We start from the raw sequence: 22,899 nt of genomic DNA, 5'->3' as shown, positions 1-22,899 counted from the left end.
CACTTTATTCATAAACCAAACACTTTATTCATAAACTACACACATTATTCATAAACCACACACTTTATTCATAAACTACACACTTTATTCATAAACCACACACGTTATTCATAAACTACACACGTTATTCATAAACCACACACTTTATTCATAAACTACACACTTTATTCATAAACCACACACGTTATTCATAAATCACACACGTTATTCATAAATCACACACTTTATTCATAAACTACACACTTTATTCATAAACCACACACGTTATTCATAAATCACACACTTTATTCATAAACTACACACTTTATTCATAAACCAAACACTTTATTCATAAACTACACACTTTATTCATAAACCACACACGTTATTCATAAATCACACACGTTATTCATAAACTACACACTTTATTCATAAACCAAACACTTTATTCATAAACTACACACTTTATTCATAAACCACACACGTTATTCATAAATCACACACGTTATTCATAAACCACACACTTTATTCATAAACTACACACTTTATTCATAAACCAAACATTTTATTCATAAACTACACACTTTATTCATAAACCACACACGTTATTCATAAATCACACACGTTATTCATAAATCACACACTTTATTCATAAACTACACGCTTTATTCATAAACCACACACGTTATTCATAAACCACACACTTTATTCATAAACCACACACTTTATTCATAAACCACACACGTTATTCATAAATCACACACGTTATTCATAAATCACACACTTTATTCATAAACTACACGCTTTATTCATAAATCACACACGTTATTCATAAATCACACACTTTATTCATAAACCACACACTTTATTCATAAATCACACACTTTATTCATAAACCACACACTTTATTCATAAACTACACACTTTATTCATAAACCACACACGTTATTCATAAATCACACACTTTATTCATAAATCACACACTTTATTCATAAACCACACACTTTATTCATAAACCACACACTTTATTCATAAATCACACACTTTATTCATAAACTACACACTTTATTCATAAACTACACGCTTTATTCATAAACCACACACTTTATTCATAAACCACACACTTTATTCATAAACTACATACGTTATTCATAAACCACACACTTTATTCATAAACCACACACTTTATTCATAAACTACATACGTTATTCATAAATCACACACTTTATTCATAAACTACACACGTTATTCATAAACCACACACTTTATTCATAAACCAAACACTTTATTCATAAACCACACACTTTATTCATAAACCACACACGTTATTCATAAACCACACACGTTATTCATAAACCACACACTTTATTCATAAACCAAACACTTTATTCATAAACCACACACTTTATTCATAAACTACACACGTTATTCATAAACCACACACTTTATTCATAAACCAAACACTTTATTCATAAACCACACACTTTATTCATAAATCACACACGTTATTCATAAATCACACACTTTATTCATAAACTACACACTTTATTCATAAACCAAACACTTTATTCATAAACTACACACATTATTCATAAACCACACACTTTATTCATAAACTACACACTTTATTCATAAACCACACACGTTATTCATAAACTACACACGTTATTCATAAACCACACACTTTATTCATAAACTACACACTTTATTCATAAACCACACACGTTATTCATAAATCACACACGTTATTCATAAATCACACACTTTATTCATAAACTACACACTTTATTCATAAACCACACACGTTATTCATAAATCACACACTTTATTCATAAACTACACACTTTATTCATAAACCAAACACTTTATTCATAAACTACACACTTTATTCATAAACCACACACGTTATTCATAAATCACACACGTTATTCATAAACTACACACTTTATTCATAAACCAAACACTTTATTCATAAACTACACACTTTATTCATAAACCACACACGTTATTCATAAATCACACACGTTATTCATAAACCACACACTTTATTCATAAACTACACACTTTATTCATAAACCAAACATTTTATTCATAAACTACACACTTTATTCATAAACCACACACGTTATTCATAAATCACACACGTTATTCATAAATCACACACTTTATTCATAAACTACACGCTTTATTCATAAACCACACACGTTATTCATAAACCACACACGTTATTCATAAATCACACACTTTATTCATAAACCACACACTTTATTCATAAATCACACACTTTATTCATAAACCACACACGTTATTCATAAATCACACACTTTATTCATAAATCACACACTTTATTCATAAATCACACACTTTATTCATAAACCACACACTTTATTCATAAACCACACACTTTATTCATAAATCACACACTTTATTCATAAACCACACACTTTATTCATAAACCACACACTTTATTCATAAACTACACACGTTATTCATAAATCACACACTTTATTCATAAACTACACACGTTATTCATAAACCACACACTTTATTCATAAACCAAACACTTTATTCATAAACCAAACACTTTATTCATAAACCACACACTTTATTCATAAACCACACACGTTATTCATAAACCACACACTTTATTCATAAACTACACACTTTATTCATAAACCACACACGTTATTCATAAACTACACACGTTATTCATAAATCACACACTTTATTCATAAACTACACACGTTATTCATAAACCACACACTTTATTCATAAACCAAACACTTTATTCATAAACCAAACACTTTATTCATAAACCACACACTTTATTCATAAACCACACACGTTATTCATAAACCACACACTTTATTCATAAACTACACACTTTATTCATAAACCACACACGTTATTCATAAATCACACACTTTATTCATAAATCACACACTTTATTCATAAACCACACACTTTATTCATAAACCACACACTTTATTCATAAATCACACACTTTATTCATAAACTACACACTTTATTCATAAACTACACGCTTTATTCATAAACCACACACTTTATTCATAAACCACACACTTTATTCATAAACTACACACTTTATTCATAAACCACACACTTTATTCATAAACCACACACTTTATTCATAAATCACACACTTTATTCATAAACCACACACTTTATTCATAAACCACACACTTTATTCATAAACTACACACTTTATTCATAAACTACACACTTTATTCATAAATCACACACTTTATTCATAAACTACACACTTTATTCATAAACTACACACTTTATTCCTAAACTACACACTTTATTCATAAATCACACACTTTATTCATAAACTACACGCTTTATTCATAAACCACACACTTTATTCATAAACCACACGCTTTGTTCATAAATCACACACTTTATTCATAAACTACACACTTTATTCATAAATCACACACTTTATTCATAAACCACACACTTTATTCATAAACCACACACTTTATTCATAAACCACACGCTTTGTTCATAAATCACACACTTTATTCATAAACTACACACTTTATTCATAAACCACACACTTTATTCATAAATCACACACTTTATTCATAAACTACACACTTTGTTCATAAACCACACACTTTATTCATAAACCACACACTTTATTCATAAACTACAAACTTTATTCATAAACTACACACTTTATTCATAAACCACACACTTTATTCATAAACCACACACTTTATTCATAAACCACACACTTTATTCATAAACTACACACTTTATTCATAAACTACACACTTTATTCATAAATCACACACTTTATTCATAAACCACACACTTTATTCATAAACCACACACTTTATTCATAAACTACACACTTTATTCATAAACCACACACTTTATTCATAAATCACACCATTATTCATAAACCACACACTTTATTCATAAACTACACGCTTTATTCATAAACCAAACACTTTATTCATAAACTACACACTTTATTCATAAACCACACACTTTATTCATAAATCACACCATTATTCATAAACCACACACTTTATTCATAAACTACACACTTTATTCATAAACCACACCATTATTCATAAACCACACACTTTATTCATAAACTACACACTTTATTCATAAACTACACACTTTATTCATAAACTACACGCTTTATTCATAAACCACACCATTATTCATAAACCACACACTTTATTCATAAACTACACACTTTATTCATAAACCACACCATTATTCATAAACCTCACACTTTATTCATAAACTACACACTTTATTCATAAACTACACACTTTATTCATAAACCACACACTTTATTCATAAACCACACACTTTATTCATAAACAACACACTTTATTCATAAACTACACGCTTTATTCATAAACCACACACTTTATTCATAAACCACACACTTTATTCATAAACTACACACTTTATTCATAAACCACACACTTTATTCATAAACCACACACTTTATTCATAAACTACACACTTTATTCATAAATCACACACTTTATTCATAAACCACACACTTTATTCATAAACCACACACTTTATTCATAAACTACACACTTTATTCATAAACTACACACTTTATTCATAAATCACACACTTTATTCATAAACTACACACTTTATTCCTAAACTACACACTTTATTCATAAATCACACACTTTATTCATAAACTACACGCTTTATTCATAAACCACACACTTTATTCATAAACCACACACTTTATTCATAAACCACACGCTTTGTTCATAAATCACACACTTTATTCATAAACTACACACTTTATTCATAAACCACACACTTTATTCATAAACCACACACTTTATTCATAAACCACACACTTTATTCATAAACCACACGCTTTGTTCATAAATCACACACTTTATTCATAAACTACACACTTTATTCATAAACCACACACTTTATTCATAAATCACACACTTTATTCATAAACTACACACTTTGTTCATAAACCACACACTTTATTCATAAACCACACACTTTATTCATAAACTACACACTTTGTTCATAAACCACACACTTTATTCATAAATCACACACTTTATTCATAAACTACACACTTTATTCATAAACTACACACTTTATTCATAAACCACACACTTTATTCATAAACCACACACTTTATTCATAAACCACACACTTTATTCATAAACTACACACTTTATTCATAAACTACACACTTTATTCATAAATCACACTTTATTCATAAACCACACACTTTATTCATAAACCACACACTTTATTCATAAACTACACACTTTATTCATAAACCACACACTTTATTCATAAATCACACCATTATTCATAAACCACACACTTTATTCATAAACTACACGCTTTATTCATAAACCAAACACTTTATTCATAAACTACACACTTTATTCATAAACCACACCATTATTCATAAACCACACACTTTATTCATAAATCACACCATTATTCATAAACCACACACTTTATTCATAAACTACACACTTTATTCATAAACCACACCATTATTCATAAACCACACACTTTATTCATAAACTACACACTTTATTCATTAACTACACACTTTATTCATAAACTACACGCTTTATTCATAAACCACACCATTATTCATAAACCACACACTTTATTCATAAACTACACACTTTATTCATAAACCACACCATTATTCATAAACCACACACTTTATTCATAAACTACACACTTTATTCATAAACTACACACTTTATTCATAAACCACACACTTTATTCATAAACTACACACTTTATTCATAAACTACACGCTTTATTCATAAACCACACACTTTATTCATAAACCACACACTTTATTCATAAACTACACACTATATTCATAAACCACACACTTTATTCATAAATCACACACTTTATTCATAAACCACACACTTTATTCATAAACCACACACTTTATTCATAAACCACACGCTTTGTTCATAAATCACACACTTTATTCATAAACTACACACTTTATTCATAAACCACACACTTTATTCATAAATCACACACTTTATTCATAAACTACACACTTTGTTCATAAACCACACACTTTATTCATAAACTACACACTTTATTCATAAACTACACACTTTATTCATAAACCACACACTTTATTCATAAACCACACACTTTATTCATAAACCACACACTTTATTCATAAACTACACACTTTATTCATAAATCACACACTTTATTCATAAACCACACACTTTATTCATAAACCACACACTTTATTCATAAACTACACACTTTATTCATAAACCACACACTTTATTCATAAATCACACCATTATTCATAAACCACACACTTTATTCATAAACTACACGCTTTATTCATAAACCACACACTTTATTCATAAACCACACACTTTATTCATAAACTACACACTTTATTCATAAACCACACACTTTATTCATAAACCACACACTTTATTCATAAACTACACACTTTATTCATAAATCACACCATTATTCATAAACCACACACTTTATTCATAAACTACACGCTTTATTCATAAACCAAACACTTTATTCATAAACTACACGCTTTATTCATAAACCAAACACTTTATTCATAAACTACACACTTTATTCATAAACCACACACTTTATTCATAAACCACACACTTTATTCATAAACTACACACTTTATTCATAAACCACACCATTATTCATAAACCACACACTTTATTCATAAACTACACACTTTATTCATAAACTACACACTTTATTCATAAACCACACACTTTATTCATAAACCACACACTTTATTCATAAACTACACACTTTATTCATAAACTACACGCTTTATTCATAAACCACACACTTTATTCATAAACCACACACTTTATTCATAAACTACACACTTTATTCATAAACCACACACTTTATTCATAAACCACACACTTTATTCATAAACTACACACTTTATTCATAAATCACACACTTTATTCATAAACCACACACTTTATTCATAAACCACACACTTTATTCATAAACTACACACTTTATTCATAAACTACACACTTTATTCATAAATCACACACTTTATTCATAAACTACACACTTTATTCCTAAACTACACACTTTATTCATAAATCACACACTTTATTCATAAACTACACGCTTTATTCATAAACCACACACTTTATTCATAAACCACACACTTTATTCATAAACCACACGCTTTGTTCATAAATCACACACTTTATTCATAAACTACACACTTTATTCATAAACCACACACTTTATTCATAAACCACACACTTTATTCATAAACCACACACTTTATTCATAAACCACACGCTTTGTTCATAAATCACACACTTTATTCATAAACTACACACTTTATTCATAAACCACACACTTTATTCATAAATCACACACTTTATTCATAAACTACACACTTTGTTCATAAACCACACACTTTATTCATAAACTACACACTTTATTCATAAACTACACACTTTATTCATAAACTACACACTTTATTCATAAACCACACACTTTATTCATAAACTACACACTTTATTCATAAACCACACACTTTATTCATAAACCACACACTTTATTCATAAACCACACACTTTATTCATAAACCACACACTTTATTCATAAACCACACACTTTGTTCATAAACCAAACACTTTATTCATAAACCACACAATTTGTTCATAAACCACACACTTTATTCATAAACCAAACACTTTATTCATAAACCACACACTTTGTTCATAAACCACACACTTTATTCATAAACCAAACACTTTATTCATAAACCACACACTTTGTTCATAAACCACACACTTTATTCATAAACCAAACACTTTATTCATAAACCACACACTTTATTCATAAACCACACAAATTATTCATAAACCACACACTTTGTTCATAAACCAAACACTTTATTCATAAACCACACACTTTGTTCATAAACCACACACTTTATTCATAAACCAAACACTTTATTCATTAACCACACAAATTATTCATAAACCACACACTTTGTTCATAAACCAAACACTTTATTCATAAACCACACACTTTGTTCATAAACCACACACTTTATTCATAAACCAAACACTTTATTCATAAACCACACACTTTGTTCATAAACCACACACTTTATTCATAAACCAAACACTTTATTCATAAACCACACACTTTATTCATAAACCACACACTTTGTTCATAAACCACACACTTTATTCATAAATCACACACTTTATTCATAAACCACACACTTTGTTCATAAACCACACACTTTATTCATAAACTACACACTTTATTCATAAACCACACACTTTGTTCATAAACCACACACTTTATTCATAAATCACACACTTTATTCATAAACCACACACTTTGTTCATAAACCACACACTTTATTCATAAACCACACACATTATTCATAAACCACACACATATACACACATGTTGTTGCTCGCCTCATCTTTTAAACGTGTTACTGAACTCGTGTAGTTTCTAAATCATTCTTGTTCTTAAATAACTACGTAAACAAACGTCTCTCCGTCCAGTGACTCGACTCTCGAGTGCGTGACGTCACTGTGGGTCGAGCGAGCAGATCGTTCACTGGTCGCTCGTCACGGATGACAACAACAGCTACTCATGTTTAGCTCGAGTCTCCAGATTAACTCGACAAGTTCTCCGAGTCCGTCCGTGCGCGTCGATCCAGAGGCCGTGCGCGCGTCAACATGACACCAGTGTGTCAATAATCACGCTTTAAGTGTTTCCACAGCATGCTAAGCTAAAGCTAGCTCGATGTCTGCTGAGCTAAAACAGGTTAGCTAGCTAGCTCACCTGCTAGCTTGTTAGCTAGCTTCCGCTGAGGCGAGGTGGGAACCAGGAGGGGCGATGCGAGGTGAGCTGAGACCCCCGAACACACGCGCTCGTCTCCTCGAGTCTCGCTCGACACTCGTCCTTCAGGTCGAGACATGACAGCTTAGAAAACGAGACTTCTCGTGTTGAAATGTCTCGACGTTAGCAACAGCTGTGTTAGCCGAGGCTGCTCGGTTATTATTAACTAGCTGCTCGGTTATTATTAACTAGCTGCTCGGTTATTATTAACTAGCTGCTCGGTTAGCTGTTGTTGTTGTAATCGTTCGAAACACGAGGCCTTCCAGGTGTGATGAAGAAAAAGTCGAGGATCAATGATTGTGAAACTGAGACGTTGTTGTTGTTGTTGTTGTTGTTGTTGTTGTTGTTGTTGTTGTTGTTCAGGACAACAAGCGAAGCGAAAACAAAACAGTATCAACTTGTTTAGTGAGTTTAAGAAACGACACAAACCACAAACTGGGAAATGCTTCAGTTAAATGGATCCGCAGGAAGTATCTGTTATTGTTCTGAGGTCGTCTTGAACTTCTGCGTGACTTTGTGTTTTTGTAGCCATATCTCTGCTGGTTGTGGTGAAAAGGTTTTTGGTTTCTTTTTTGTTCCTGAAACGTCTCTTCGACTCCTTCACTGCACCATAGACGTGTAAACCTGCTTTCAGATCTATTCATGGTCAGACCTTCATGATCTGATCCAGACTTACACCCCAGCTCGGGCTCTGAGGTCTGTGGATCAGAATCTACTGATGGTTCCTGAACTTCCGGACCAGAGGAGAGAAATCCTTCCAGACTGTTGCTCCTAAGCTCTGGAACCATCTCAGTGAAGCGCTCTATAAATATAGTTTGCTGACTTACTTGCATTCTTATTTGTGTTTTTCCCTGATTTTCTTTAGATTTTTTGAAAGCGCTCTGTGATCCTGGTCTAGAAAGATCTTTACTAATAACCGTCACTAATTTAGACAACAGTTGTTAACAGAATTTCACGAGCCTTGTTTATCCTGAAGGCAAATCTATATTTACATCTTTAAACCACAACCACAAGTTTGCAGTGAAGGAACAACTTGTTTTTCTCTGATCATTTTGCAGTTAAACTATCATACCTTGTGAGTTAAAGCGTCCATAAAAAAGATTTCCAACAGTATTTCTTGTTCCTCCTGGTCAGGCCTGCAGTGATAGTATCGCAGTATTAAAGGCAAGTGATTCCAGCTGGAGAATGACGAGTCCTTACACAAGAAACTTGGAGTCACAAAAGAACACAGAGCAAAGAAAAAAGGCGTCCGACTCTATTACACATGTGCAAGTAGAAAGTTGAAAGAATAAGTAAGGACATGTGGGCCAGTGTGTCGGTGCTCAGACTGGAGGCATGGAAGGGAAGCGAGTTCCTTCAGGTTATTCTTCTTGACTGAAACATACTGTGAATATTGATGTCTACTGTGTGGATGAAGGGATAGAAACTGCTTAAAGTTGCAGCCCTGATCTGGAGGAGAAATGTTGGTCATTGCTTGATGAAACTTCATTTACCTTCTACAAATACAAGATGGTTCGCTAATGCTAGTCTGTTGGACCAGCATTTCTTTTGTCTCCTCCAACGGTTTAATCCATAGACGTGATGATTGTCTTGAGTGTACATCACATGTCACCTGCTCGTGCCTCTGACTGCTGCTCATTTGACCATAAGAAGAATGAAGGCCTTAAGATGTAGCCTTTGTTTTCTAGGGTGGCCCTGTATGACTGAATGAGCACGAGTCAAGGGGGCGAACCCTGGTGGAATCAACATGAAGCTGTACGTGTTCCAGGTCAACAATGGCAGCACGTTGACGTTTCACACCGACCTCACAGTCCAAACGTAAGTCATCTATTTTTGTTACAGTGTCTTTGTTGTTGTTCAGGTGTCTGAGCATGTCTTCCTTTCCTCAGTGTCCTGGAGCTTAAAAATGCCATTCAAGCCAAATACAAAATTTCAATTCAACACCAAGTCCTGGTTGTCAATGGAGGGGAATGTATGGCAGCAGAGAGACGAGTCTGCAGCTACAGTGCTGGCACCGTAAGTTCCTGTTCTTCACTACCTTCCTCAATAAACCAGGGGCCTCATGGAGTAAGTAAGTAATATTTATTTATATAGCGCTTTTCCAGACCAGGGTCACAAAGCGCTTAAACAATCAAAACAATACTCAAAAAAGTACATACTTTAAAGATCAAGATAATACTGAGAACAACACAGGAGTTCAAGGAAAATCAAGGAAAAGCCTGAACAATTAAACAACTTCTACTAAATATGGAAACACAAAAATATTCGGATGTATGAATCTGTGCGCGACACCAATTTAAGCACCTTTCCTTCGTTCATCCCAATCGATGTGAATAAATCGCAGACTTGTTCGTCCCTTTCCACGCCCTCATTTACATATTGAAATCATATTTAAATGATGCAGAGTCCGTGATTTTTCTCACCGCTATCAGAACAAACGAATGAAAACATGAATATAAACTGGATTAACAGTTTATATTTGTTTGTTTTAACATTTCTGACATGGATCACATACTTACATTTAAATAGTGCATACGAGCTCCGGTGTAAATGTTTATGATCTATATACACAGTTATTAACACTGACGTGCATCTGAGCAGCTGATCCGGACGTACGCCAATTATGTACTTTGTACTTCCTTTTCAGTATTAATACAAATGGACTTTGACGTTAAAGTTGGCTCAGCACTATTTTTTGTGCGTATAACCCCTTAGTACATGAGGCCCTAGTTCTTCATATATTTTAATGTACAAGTGAAACTCATTGATGAACTGGTTTTTTTTTAAAAGAAACATTTTCTTCTTCTCAAGGAAACAAATCCCATTTTCCTGTTCAACAAAGAAATGATTCTGTCCAAACAAAATCCAACGATTCCCAAAACCACCACCTCCGTGGAGCGAGACATCGAGGTGAAGGTGGAGGGCTCGCTGCTGATGCCGGCCGTCTTCCACACCGTCACCTCTCGAACACAACTGGCTCTGGTAACATCTGCTATATCTGCTGCTGTCCAGCAACCAATGAGTCTCCATGTCTTCTCTTTCTTGAAGGAAATGTTTGATGTTGCCAACCAACTCAGCTCGTGTTGTGAACGCCTGGTTCACGACCAACACCTCCAGCACCAAGGATGGACCGCTATCCTGGCCAATCTGGACGACTGCAAACTGTCTTATCAGAAGTTGCTCTTGAAATTTGACTCTGCTTACTCAAACTACCAACAGGATTTGGAGGAAATCAAGTTTAAACTTACAAAGCAAGTTCCTTTACTGATTTATTTACGCAGCACCTTTCCTCCGCACTTGAGACGAGGGTTAACACTTTGCTTCTCCTCCAGGTTGGGAGCTGCTGTGTTTGTCATGGCAAGGATCCCTTTACTTGAATGTTTGACCAGACACAGCTACAGAGAGAGTTTAGAAAAATCCGATTCGACTCCCGTTAAGGATTCGGACGACACCGAAGAAGAAAAATCCACAGACTCGATACTCTCCACCCCCAACATCACAAAGCCCTGCAAGCCACAGACGTCCTTCTCGGTTTCGGAAGCGGCTCCTTGCGAGTCGACCGGTGACCAGTTTGCGGAGGAAATGGCCGTCAGTGGTGGACTGAGAGCAGCTCTGCTGGACGACGGCACGTCAGAGAACGCCAACGTACCCCTTTTCAACGTCTCACTGTTGGACTGGATCAACATACAAGACAGACCCAACGACGTGGAGTCGGTCGTGAGGAAGTGCTTTGATTCAATTAAAAGGGTGAGTTCAATCTACACTATATATACCATATACATTATACATAACTTTGATTTATTCTCCAGCTGGACCCGAGTATCATACAACCTTTCCTGTCGGATTGCCATGACACGATTCCCAAGTTAGATAGTGAGGAGATGAAGGTGATCAACGGGCTGGAGGGCAGGCTGTGCACCCTCGACCAGATGATTGCCAGTTGTAAGGGGCTGGTGAACGAACAAAAGGAACTTTCTCAGGTAGAAGAAACTAAATGTAGCCCGACGTGTTCCTCTGACGTTCATGTGGTGACTCTGCTGCACAGGGATTTCTGGCCAATCAGAAGCGTGTGGAAAACCTGAAGGACACGTCGGTTCTGCCTGATCTGTGTCAGAGTCACGCCAGCCAGCTGGTCATCATGTTGCACAACCACAGGAAGCTGCTGGACATCAAGAAGAAATGCACCACCAGCAAACAAGAACTTGCCGACAACCTCAAAATTCGACTCCAGTACTGAACCTTTTTCTTCTCCATCGTTGTAGCCCATGAGCTGTGTTTGACTGGTGCCTCCTCACCAACAGATGGTGCTGTTACGTCATGCTTCGAGCCGACCAGGACAGTGAGAAACTTCAGGCTCTGCTCCGACTTCTGACAGAGCTGGTGGAGAGAATCCGGGTGGTGGACGCCCTCAGCACCGTCCCTCAGATGTACTGCCTGGCTGTGGTGGAGGTGGTGAGGAGGAAGATGTTCCGACATCACTACAGAGAGGTCAGTGCAGTCACCGGTGTTCACCTGCGAGTCCTTTGGTACTCTGAGTTTTTATTCTTCCAACTCCATTTAAACATGGACTGACGATCTCTCCTGACATGATGAGGAACCTTTGATGTTAAAAAATGTTGAACGTTTTTGATTGTAGAAGAATTTTAGTCCGTTTCTAGGTCAACGTCTCTCCTCAGCTTGATGGATGTATCTAGTCTGTCCACAGAGATGTTCCCAGTGACGACAGTTTAGTGTGTGTGTGTGTGTGTGCTGTGATTGGTCAAGCATGGAGGTTTGTCACTGCGCGTCGTCAATGGTCTCCACCTCCAAGGGACTCGTTGTATAAACAAAGTGTATTTACAGCTGGAGGAGGAGTGAAGCCACTATTGCGTCATCATGGACTCTCGTAACCTCTCGTTCGTCCAGATTTCAGAGCAACTTTATAAAGTAATAATTAAAACATGGTGTGATGAGAAGTTACTGCGTCTTGAAGAACGTTCACTACATGACACCAGAGTTGATACTAGTTGATGTTTAATGACACCAGAGTTGATCAGTAGATACCAGAAGGATCCGGTCAGGTCCCTCGACTCAGGGTTGTTCAGTAATGCTGTTGTGTCCCGGATGTGTAGTGGGCCAGCGCACTGGTGAAGGACGGCCGACAGCTCTACAAGGCGGAGAGGTTCAAAAGGGAGTCTTTCGGGAAACTCTTTCGTGAGTGTTGACGTTGAGTGAAAAGCTCAATGATGAAGAGTCTGATTTCTTATCTTATTTTCAGGAACGTCTTTCCTGAGGAATCGTTTATTTCGAGGACTTGATTCGTGGCATCCTTTGACGTTTTGTGTGAGTAACCTGAACCGCCGTCTGCTGGCTTCATTTAACCTCTGTTTCGACACTTAGACGCAGAAACCAAGAAGGTTTGATGACGAACTTCCAGACATCTCGGTTGAAGACCTGCAGTATCTGAAGTCCTGTTGTCCTGTGGAGGTGCAGCACTTCCTCATGTGAGTCGAGTGTTGAGCGACTGTTGTCTGGTCCTTGATGTTTACATGTCTTGTTTCTCCTCAGGCTTCCTACGATGTGCGACCTGGAGCCTCTGAGCAGTCACGTGGTGAAGCTCCAAGAACTGGTTCAAGCTGCACAGAGTTTGGATGAGATGTCTCGGACCATCACGGACCTGCTGAGCGAACAAAAGGTAACTCGCCTCGAGTCTCGTGTCTGACATGTTGGACTCACGCTCACCATCTTGTTTCAAAGGCCTCTTGTAGTCAAAGTGCACAGAGATCCACCCCCTTGACGCCCCAGTCCACAGAGAGTCTACCTGCCTCCACGACCTCGTCCAGGGCCCCCGCCACCCTCAACCTGCCGCCCGGCAGCCAGCCACTTCCTGTCCCGGCTCCTCTGGAGGACCTGTCTCCCGACAGCATCGACGCTCAAACCTTCGACTTCGAGACCATCGGCCACCCCAACATGGACCCGGTCCTGCAGCAGGGCTCGCTGGACCTGGACTCTCTGGTGGAAAGCCCCGAATCTGACTTCATGTCTGCCGTCAACGAGTTTGTGATCGAGGAGAACGTGATGTCCCCGAACCCCATCAGTGACCCCACCAGCCCGGACATGATGGTGGAGTCGCTGTACTCCTCCGTCATCAACGCCATCGACAACAAGCGCATGCAGGACACGACCACGCTGGAGCGCGAGAACTCCCGCATCAGCGTCCTCAATGGAGTCATCGAGAGGTACCAGTCGGCGCTGGAGGAATCTCAGTCCAACCTGAGGAGCGTGAAGGACGACCTGAGACACCTGCGGGGTCTGGTGCTGCGGGAGCAGAGCGACTATGGTGCAGTGTTGCGCAGCATTAGCACAGACGTGGCTGGTTTCATGGACGGCCTGTGTCTGACCCAGGAAGGGGCTCTGAAGCAGCAGCACGAGAGTCAAGTTCAGAGTCTCCAGCAGAGGTTTGAGGAGCAGCTTCGCTCACTCACAGAAGAGAAGCAGGTCAACCAGGACATCGTGAGGGACGTGCAGCACGCCATGCTGGACCTGGAGGGACGGATGGAGCGCAAACAGAAAGAACTCACTCAGCTGGAGAACGACAAGATACGATGGACCACGGAGGAGAGCAGCCTGGTGGACAAGGTGAAGAACATGGAGAAGTTAATCAGCGACCAGGCTGAGAAGATCAAAAATCTGTCAACTGTGGAAGACTCTCTGAGCAGTCAGGTGGATGATCTGCATGAAGAGATGCGACGCAGCCGAGAGAAGGTCCAGCAGGAACTTGTGGCTTCTCAGCAGGTGCACCTGAAAGAGATGGAACACCGTCAGCTGAAGCATAAAGCCGAGGTGGAGACCATGATCAAGGAGAATAGAGAAGCTCTGGAGAAGCTGGTGGCTGTAAATGAATCCAAGTTGGATGAAGCAACGACTCACTGCACCACCTTGATGAGAGAGAAGCAAGAGCAGCTGAAGGAACTGGAGAGCGGGAGCTTGAAACTGTCAGAGTTACGCTGCAAGATGGAGATGGAGCTGGCGCTCAAAGAGTCTGAAGCAGAGGACATGAGGGTCCTGCTGGAGGAGACCAAGCTGCAGAACGTGGAGGCTCTGAGGTTTGAGGTGGAGGCCAAGACGGCCGACCTTACGGAGGAGCTGACGCACGTCAAAGAGCAGCTCCGGGTCAAAGACGAGGAGTACGAGGTGGACCTGGCTGAGCTGAGGAGCCTCATGAGGATGGAGAAGGACCACTGCATCTCAGAGCTGGTGGACCGATATGAAGAAGAGACCCTCGTGCTGCGCAGCGAGATCTCCTCTCTACAGCTGCAGACTCAGGACGCTGCCAGGATCCATGAGGAGCAGATGCAGAAGCTCAGGCAGGATCTGGAACATCTGGTGTCTTCAATCAAAGACGAAAAAGAAGCTCTGAGTAGAGGTTTCAAAGAGCTGGAGCAAGAGTTGACCACGACCATCTGGAACTTGCGGACGGAAAATGAACTTTTAACCCAAAGTTTAGAGCAGGAACGAACAGAAAGATCCTCGAAGGAAACGTCTTCAGAAGCTCTGCAGCAGCAGAAGGAAGTGATGGAGAAGAAACTGTCTGAACTTCAACTGGAGCTGAAGGAAGTCAAAACATCCTCACGGTAAATCTTGGTTTCCTCACGTGTGAATGATGGTGTGATGATGGTGACCCTCAGAGAGAGACGCATGTTGGCTGAAGTTGGTCTTCAGACCTTCACCTTCAGATCTTCCTGTGTTCTCAGCGACGACAGTTTGGCGTCTCACTCTGAGGGCAGCAGGGACGTGGAGACGCCTCGGTCGCTGGACTCTGCCCTTCAGGAGCTGCAGCAGGAGAAAGACTCGCTGCAGACCAGGATGGACGACTTGGAGAAGAAGAAGAACGAAGAGATGCAGAACCTGAAGACGTCTCTCATCGCAGAGCAGCAGGTTAGAGCAGCGTGGACGACGACCTTGCACTAGTTGGTCACGTCATGGCGTTTGTCTTGTGTTGCTCAGACTAACTTCAACACCGTCCTCACCCGGGAGAGGCTGAAGAAGGAGCAGATCATCAGCGAGCTGAAGGAGAAGCTGCAGAAGGTCACTCAGCAACAGGAGAAGGACAAAGGTGAGCGAGAAGATTGATTTTTCTGAGATATCATCGGAGCTGAAGGTGTTGAAGCTGAGATCTGAGATGTTTTCACGATCACTTCTTCATGTCCAGCTCTGATCGAGAAGCTCTCCGAGGACCGTGCAAGTGTCATGCAAGAGAAGAAGCATCTGGAGGAGGAACTGAACCGCCTGCGCAGCACCTCGCTGTTGTCCTCCACCTTCTTCAGCAACACGTCGCCTCTGGACGTCTGCGGCGCGTCGGCGGCGGAAGTTCTTCCGTTCGCCTGCTCCGACCCCGAGCGACTGGCGGCTGGAGAAGACGAGAACATCGACTCGGCGGTGGAGGCGAGCATGGTGACCGTCCAGTGAGTCCACACGGCTGAAGCTTAGCGTCCTAACTTTACGTCCTAACTTCACGTCCTGACTTCACGTCCTGACTTCACGTCCTACCTTCACGTCCTAACTTCACGTCCTTACTTCACGTCCTAACTTCACGTCCTTACTTCACGTCCTTACTTCACGTCCTAACTTCACGTCCTAACTTCACGTCCTTACTTCACGTCATTACTTCACGTCCTGACTTCACGTCCTGACTTCACGTCCTGACTTCACGTCCTGACTTCACGTCCTGACTTCACGTCCTGACTTCACGTCCTGACTTCACGTCCTGACTTCACGTCCTGACTTCACGTCCTGACTTCACGTCCTGACTTCACGTCCTAACTTCACGTCCTTACTTCACGTCCTAACTTCACGTCCTAACTTCACGTCCTACCTTCACGTCCTGACTTCACGTCCTAACTTCACGTCCTTACTTCACGTCCTTACTTCACGTCATTACTTCACGTCCTGACTTCACGTCCTGACTTCACGTCCTGACTTCACGTCCTGACTTCACGTCCTGACTTCACGTCCTGACTTCACGTCCTGACTTCACGTCCTAACTTCACGTCCTTACTTCACGTCCTTACTTCACGTCATTACTTCACGTCCTGACTTCACGTCATTACTTCACGTCCTGACTTCACGTCCTGACTTCACGTCCTGACTTCACGTCCTGACTTCACGTCCTGACTTCACGTCCTGACTTCACGTCCTGACTTCACGTCCTGACTTCACGTCCTGACTTCACGTCCTAACTTCACGTCCTTACTTCACGTCCTGACTTCACGTCCTGACTTCACGTCCTGACTTCACGTCCTGACTTCACGTCCTGACTTCACGTCCTGACTTCACGTCCTGACTTCACGTCCTAACTTCACGTCCTTACTTCACGTCCTTACTTCACGTCCTTACTTCACGTCCTTACTTCACGTCCTTACTTCACGTCCTGACTTCACGTCCTGACTTCACGTCCTTACTTCACGTCCTGACTTCACGTCCTGACTTCACGTCCTGACTTCACGTCCTGACTTCACGTCCTGACTTCACGTCCTGACTTCACGTCCTGACTTCACGTCCTGACTTCACGTCCTGACTTCACGTCCTGACTTCACGTCCTGACTTCACGTCCTGACTTCACGTCCTGACTTCACGTCCTGACTTCACGTCCTGACTTCACGTCCTAACTTCACGTCCTTACTTCACGTCCTTACTTCACGTCATTACTTCACGTCCTGACTTCACGTCCTGACTTCACGTCCTGACTTCACGTCCTGACTTCACGTCCTGACTTCACGTCCTAACTTCACGTCCTAACTTCACGTCCTTACTTCACGTCCTTACTTCACGTCCTAACTTCACGTCCTAACTTCACGTCCTGACTTCACGTCCTAACTTCACGTCCTTACTTCACGTCCTGACTTCACGTCCTAACTTCACGTCCTAACTTCACGTCCTTACTTCACGTCATTACTTCACGTCATTACTTCACGTCCTGACTTCACGTCCTGACTTCACGTCCTGACTTCACGTCCTGACTTCACGTCCTAACTTCACGTCCTAACTTCACGTCCTTACTTCACGTCCTTACTTCACGTCCTAACTTCACGTCCTAACTTCACGTCCTGACTTCACGTCCTAGCTTCACGTCCTTACTTCACGTCATTACTTCACGTCCTGACTTCACGTCCTGACTTCACGTCCTGACTTCACGTCCTAACTTCACGTCCTTACTTCACGTCCTGACTTCACGTCCTGACTTCACGTCCTGACTTCACGTCCTGACTTCACGTCCTGACTTCACGTCCTTACTTCACGTCCTTACTTCACGTCCTTACTTCACGTCCTAACTTCACGTCCTAACTTCACGTCCTTACTTCACGTCATTACTTCACGTCATTACTTCACGTCCTGACTTCACGTCCTGACTTCGCGTCCTGACTTCGCGTCCTGACTTCGCGTCCTGACTTCGCGTCCTGACTTCGCGTCCTGACTTCGCGTCCTGACTTCGCGTCCTGACTTCGCGTCCTGACTTCGCGTCCTGACTTCGCGTCCTGACTTCGCGTCCTGACTTCGCGTCCTGACTTCGCGTCCTGACTTCGCGTCCTGACTTCGCGTCCTGACTTCGCGTCCTGACTTCGCGTCCTGACTTCGCGTCCTGACTTCGCGTCCTGACTTCGCGTCCTGACTTCGCGTCCTGACTTCGCGTCCTGACTTCGCGTCCTGACTTCGCGTCCTGACTTCGCGTCCTGACTTCGCGTCCTGACTTCGCGTCCTGACTTCACGTCCTGACTTCGCGTCCTGACTTCGCGTCCTGACTTCGCGTCCTAACTTCGCGTCCTAACTTCGCGTCCTAACTTCGCGTCCTAACTTCACGTCCTAACTTCACGTCCTAACTTCACGTCCTAACTTCACGTCCTAACTTCACGTCCTAACTTCACGTCCTAACTTCACGTCCTTACTTCACGTCCTAACTTCACGTCCTAACTTCACGTCCTAACTTCACGTCCTTACTTCACGTCCTAACTTCACGTCCTAACTTCACGTCCTAACTTCACGTCCTAACTTCACGTCCTGACTTCACGTCCTAACTTCACGTCCTAACTTCACGTCCTGACTTCACGTCCTGACTTCACGTCCTAACTTCACTCTCGTCTGCAGAGAAAACTTCCTGGTGTCGGAGGAGAAGCAGAGGATTCTTCTGCTGGAGCGGGTAAATATCATGTCACGCTGAAGGTCCAACATGTTCTCACTGTGTCTTCCTCAGACGCTCCACATGAAGGAGGAGGAGAACAAGCGCCTCAGCCAGAGACTGGTCAGTAGAACTCACGCGTGTCATTCCCGGCGGCGCCACTAGGTGGCAGTAGCATCACGCAGTAAAGGCTCATGGGATGTTTCGTCTTCTCGTCTCTAGATGTCTCAGAGCATGTCTTCGGTGTCTTCGCGCCACTCGGACAAAATCGCCATCAGAGAGTAAGAAAGTCAGTGTCGCATGTTTCACGATCCAACGTGGTCTTCTTCAGCTTCCAGGTGGGAGATCTGGTTCTGATCATCCTGGACGAGCGACACGACAACTACGTTCTGTTCACCGTGGGTCCGACCCTGTACTTCCTCCACTCCGAGTCTCTGACCGCGCTGGACCTGAAACCAGGTCAGAACCTTCCTTTGAATAGTTTCACACGTGAGGTTTGTAACGACTTTGAAGAACATCTTGATGTTAGTATTTGTTTAAAATGTCATCAATGAAATAAAACAAGTCTTTTAATGTAAAACATCTTCAATTGATCTTCAAATTATTCAAAGTCTTAATAAAGTTTTTCTTGTGTAAATAGATTTTATTATTTAAAATATTGTTTGAATGATTTAAATTGTATCATTTCAATTATTAGCAAAAGGTTTTAAATTTTTTATTTATTTGTAAATGTTTGTCAACAATAAAAAATGAAACAATAGAAATGAAACTAAGAGACGATAGAAATGAAACCAAAAACAATAGAAATTAAACAATAGAAATTAAACAAAGAAACGATGGAAATGAAACAAAACACAATAGAAATTAAATAATAGAAAAGATACTAAAAAACAATAGAAATTAAATAATAGAAATGAAACTAAAAAACAATAGAAATTAAATAATAGAAATGAAACTAAAAACAATAGAAAATAAACAAAAAAACAATAGAAATTAAATAATAGAAATGAAACTAAAAAACAATAGAAATTAAACAATAGAAAAGAAACTAAAAAACAATAGAAATTAAATAATAGAAACGAAACTAAACTAAAAAAACAATAGAAATTAAACTAAAAAACAATAGAAACTAAACTAAACTAAAAAAACAATAGAAATGAAACTAAAAAACAATAGAAAAGAAACAATAGAAATGAAACTAAAAAACAATAGAAATTAAACAATAGAAAATAAACTAAAAAACAATAGAAATTAAATAATATAAATTAAACTAAAAAACAATAGAAATGAAACTAAAAAACAATAGAAATGAAACAATAGAAAAGAAACTAAGATCTGCTTCAACGAGATAAAATCTCAATGTTTTCCTGCAGCTTCAGGGTCGTCACGGCGACCGTGGGTGTTGGGGAAGGTGATGGAGAAAGAATATTGTCAAGCGAAGAAGGTGAGTGTGTAGATGTAGCAACAACAACACAACAACAACACAACACTAACGTGTGTCTCTGCTCCAGGCCCAGAACAGGTTCAAGGTTCCTCTGGGGACCAAGTTCTACCGAGTCAAAGCAGTTCCTTGGAACAGACGAGTGTGAGAAGAACCGAAGATCTGATGTAAAAATGTTGATCATCGTCCAGACGTTCATCTCTGTTTTAGTTTGTTTTAATTCGTTTGATTATCATGGACCAAATCACGAGGACGCGGCGGGTCACGTGACCCCGGACGCGTCACGTGACCCGGGACGCGTCACGTGACCGGCACGAACGAAGCACGAGTGGATCTGTGGAAGTGACTCTAGATCCTGATCCATATAGATCCTGATCAGATGTTCTGAGGCTCAGGCATGCATCGCTTTCTTTCTCCAGGTAAATGTTGTAGTTGAAACTAGTTAATGTTTGTTACTCACCGATCTTCAACCTGCACTTTGAAGACCACCTGCTTCTGTTGATGAAACCAGGACATGAAACATGTAAAGACTCGCGTGGAAATAGAAACAATAAATGCTCTCAAGTCTGCTGCTCGCCCGGACCTTTGTTCTCCACCCAGAGCGCCTCGCGGTCGTCGGGGGAGCGCGTCGCCGTGGAACAGACCATAATATGGCACATTTATTTAATTGCGGAGACGCTGGCGCGCGGCTGCAGGAAACACACTTCAAACGGCTTCATATCGAGGCCCAAGAACGTCGGCCCTGGTGGAGGAGAAGCTCCGGCGCTTCCCAGTTCACAGCGGGGGGTCTCGCGGCTCCAGCGCTGCTAGCATGTGGGTCTCGGGGTGTTTTAACAATGTTTAGCTCTGTTTGCTCCATTTAGCATAAGCCTGTTGTCACATTTGGACGCTCGGCGGGAAATTGATGGTGTGATTCCTACGATCTCAGGCCTGAACGACAAAATATGCGACAACAACATTCGACGGAGGTCTGGCAGCCGCAGCTCGTGCACTGGACAAATGTTTATGGACCCCTGCTGAGCTGAGCTGCTGGGCCTCCTGAACGTCTGTGAACGACTGTGGACGACTGTGGACGCCTGTGGACGACTGTGAACGACTGTGGACGTGTGTGGACGTGTGTGGACGTCTGTGGACGTCTGTGTTCGACTGTGAACGTCTGTGTTCGACTGTGAACGTCTGTGGACGACTGTGAACGACTGTGGACGTCTGTGGACGACTGTGAACGTCTGTGTTCGACTGTGAACGACTGTGGACGACTGTGGACGTCTGTGTTCGACTGTGGACGTCTGTGAACGACTGTGGACGTCTGTGGACGACTGTGAACGACTGTGGACGTCTGTGGACGACTGTGAACGTCTGTGTTCGACTGTGAACGACTGTGGACG

At 40.6% G+C, this 22,899-nt stretch overlaps 1 protein-coding gene across 1 annotated transcript; it reads left to right on the top strand.

Moving 5' to 3' along the window:
* The first annotated feature begins 8,637 nt into the window (after nucleotides 1-8,637).
* rb1cc1 (RB1-inducible coiled-coil 1) lies at nucleotides 8,638-22,083 on the top strand. Its single transcript, XM_087810597.1, has 23 exons — nucleotides 8,638-8,925; nucleotides 10,610-10,739; nucleotides 10,811-10,937; nucleotides 11,733-11,903; nucleotides 11,970-12,172; nucleotides 12,254-12,668; nucleotides 12,731-12,901; nucleotides 12,967-13,151; nucleotides 13,223-13,409; nucleotides 14,033-14,114; nucleotides 14,179-14,243; nucleotides 14,301-14,404; nucleotides 14,469-14,595; nucleotides 14,658-16,534; nucleotides 16,655-16,838; nucleotides 16,908-17,016; nucleotides 17,113-17,365; nucleotides 20,043-20,094; nucleotides 20,149-20,196; nucleotides 20,296-20,354; nucleotides 20,405-20,532; nucleotides 21,447-21,517; nucleotides 21,585-22,083. The coding sequence occupies exons 2-23, from the start codon at nucleotides 10,669-10,671 to the stop codon at nucleotides 21,660-21,662; spliced, it is 4,767 nt and encodes a 1,588-aa protein (XP_087666723.1). The 5' UTR covers nucleotides 8,638-8,925; nucleotides 10,610-10,668; the 3' UTR covers nucleotides 21,663-22,083.
* Nucleotides 22,084-22,899: the final 816 nt, after the last annotated feature.

The sequence above is a fragment of the Callionymus lyra genome, chromosome 16 (genome assembly GCF_982586985.1).
Source record: "Callionymus lyra chromosome 16, fCalLyr1.hap1.1, whole genome shotgun sequence".
NCBI lineage: Eukaryota > Metazoa > Chordata > Actinopteri > Syngnathiformes > Callionymidae > Callionymus > Callionymus lyra.
This window is presented reverse-complemented; position numbering and strand designations above follow the sequence as displayed.

Bases quoted from the DNA above. Each gene is read 5' to 3' on its own strand.
- rb1cc1 (XM_087810597.1), top strand. From the start codon at position 10,669: ATGAAGCTGTACGTGTTCCAGGTCAACAATGGCAGCACGTTGACGTTT. The intron at 10,938-11,732 runs GTAAGTTCCTGT...CTTCTTCTCAAG, and splicing joins GCAGCTACAGTGCTGGCACC to GAAACAAATCCCATTTTCCT. The intron at 12,902-12,966 runs GTAGAAGAAACT...TCTGCTGCACAG, and splicing joins AACAAAAGGAACTTTCTCAG to GGATTTCTGGCCAATCAGAA.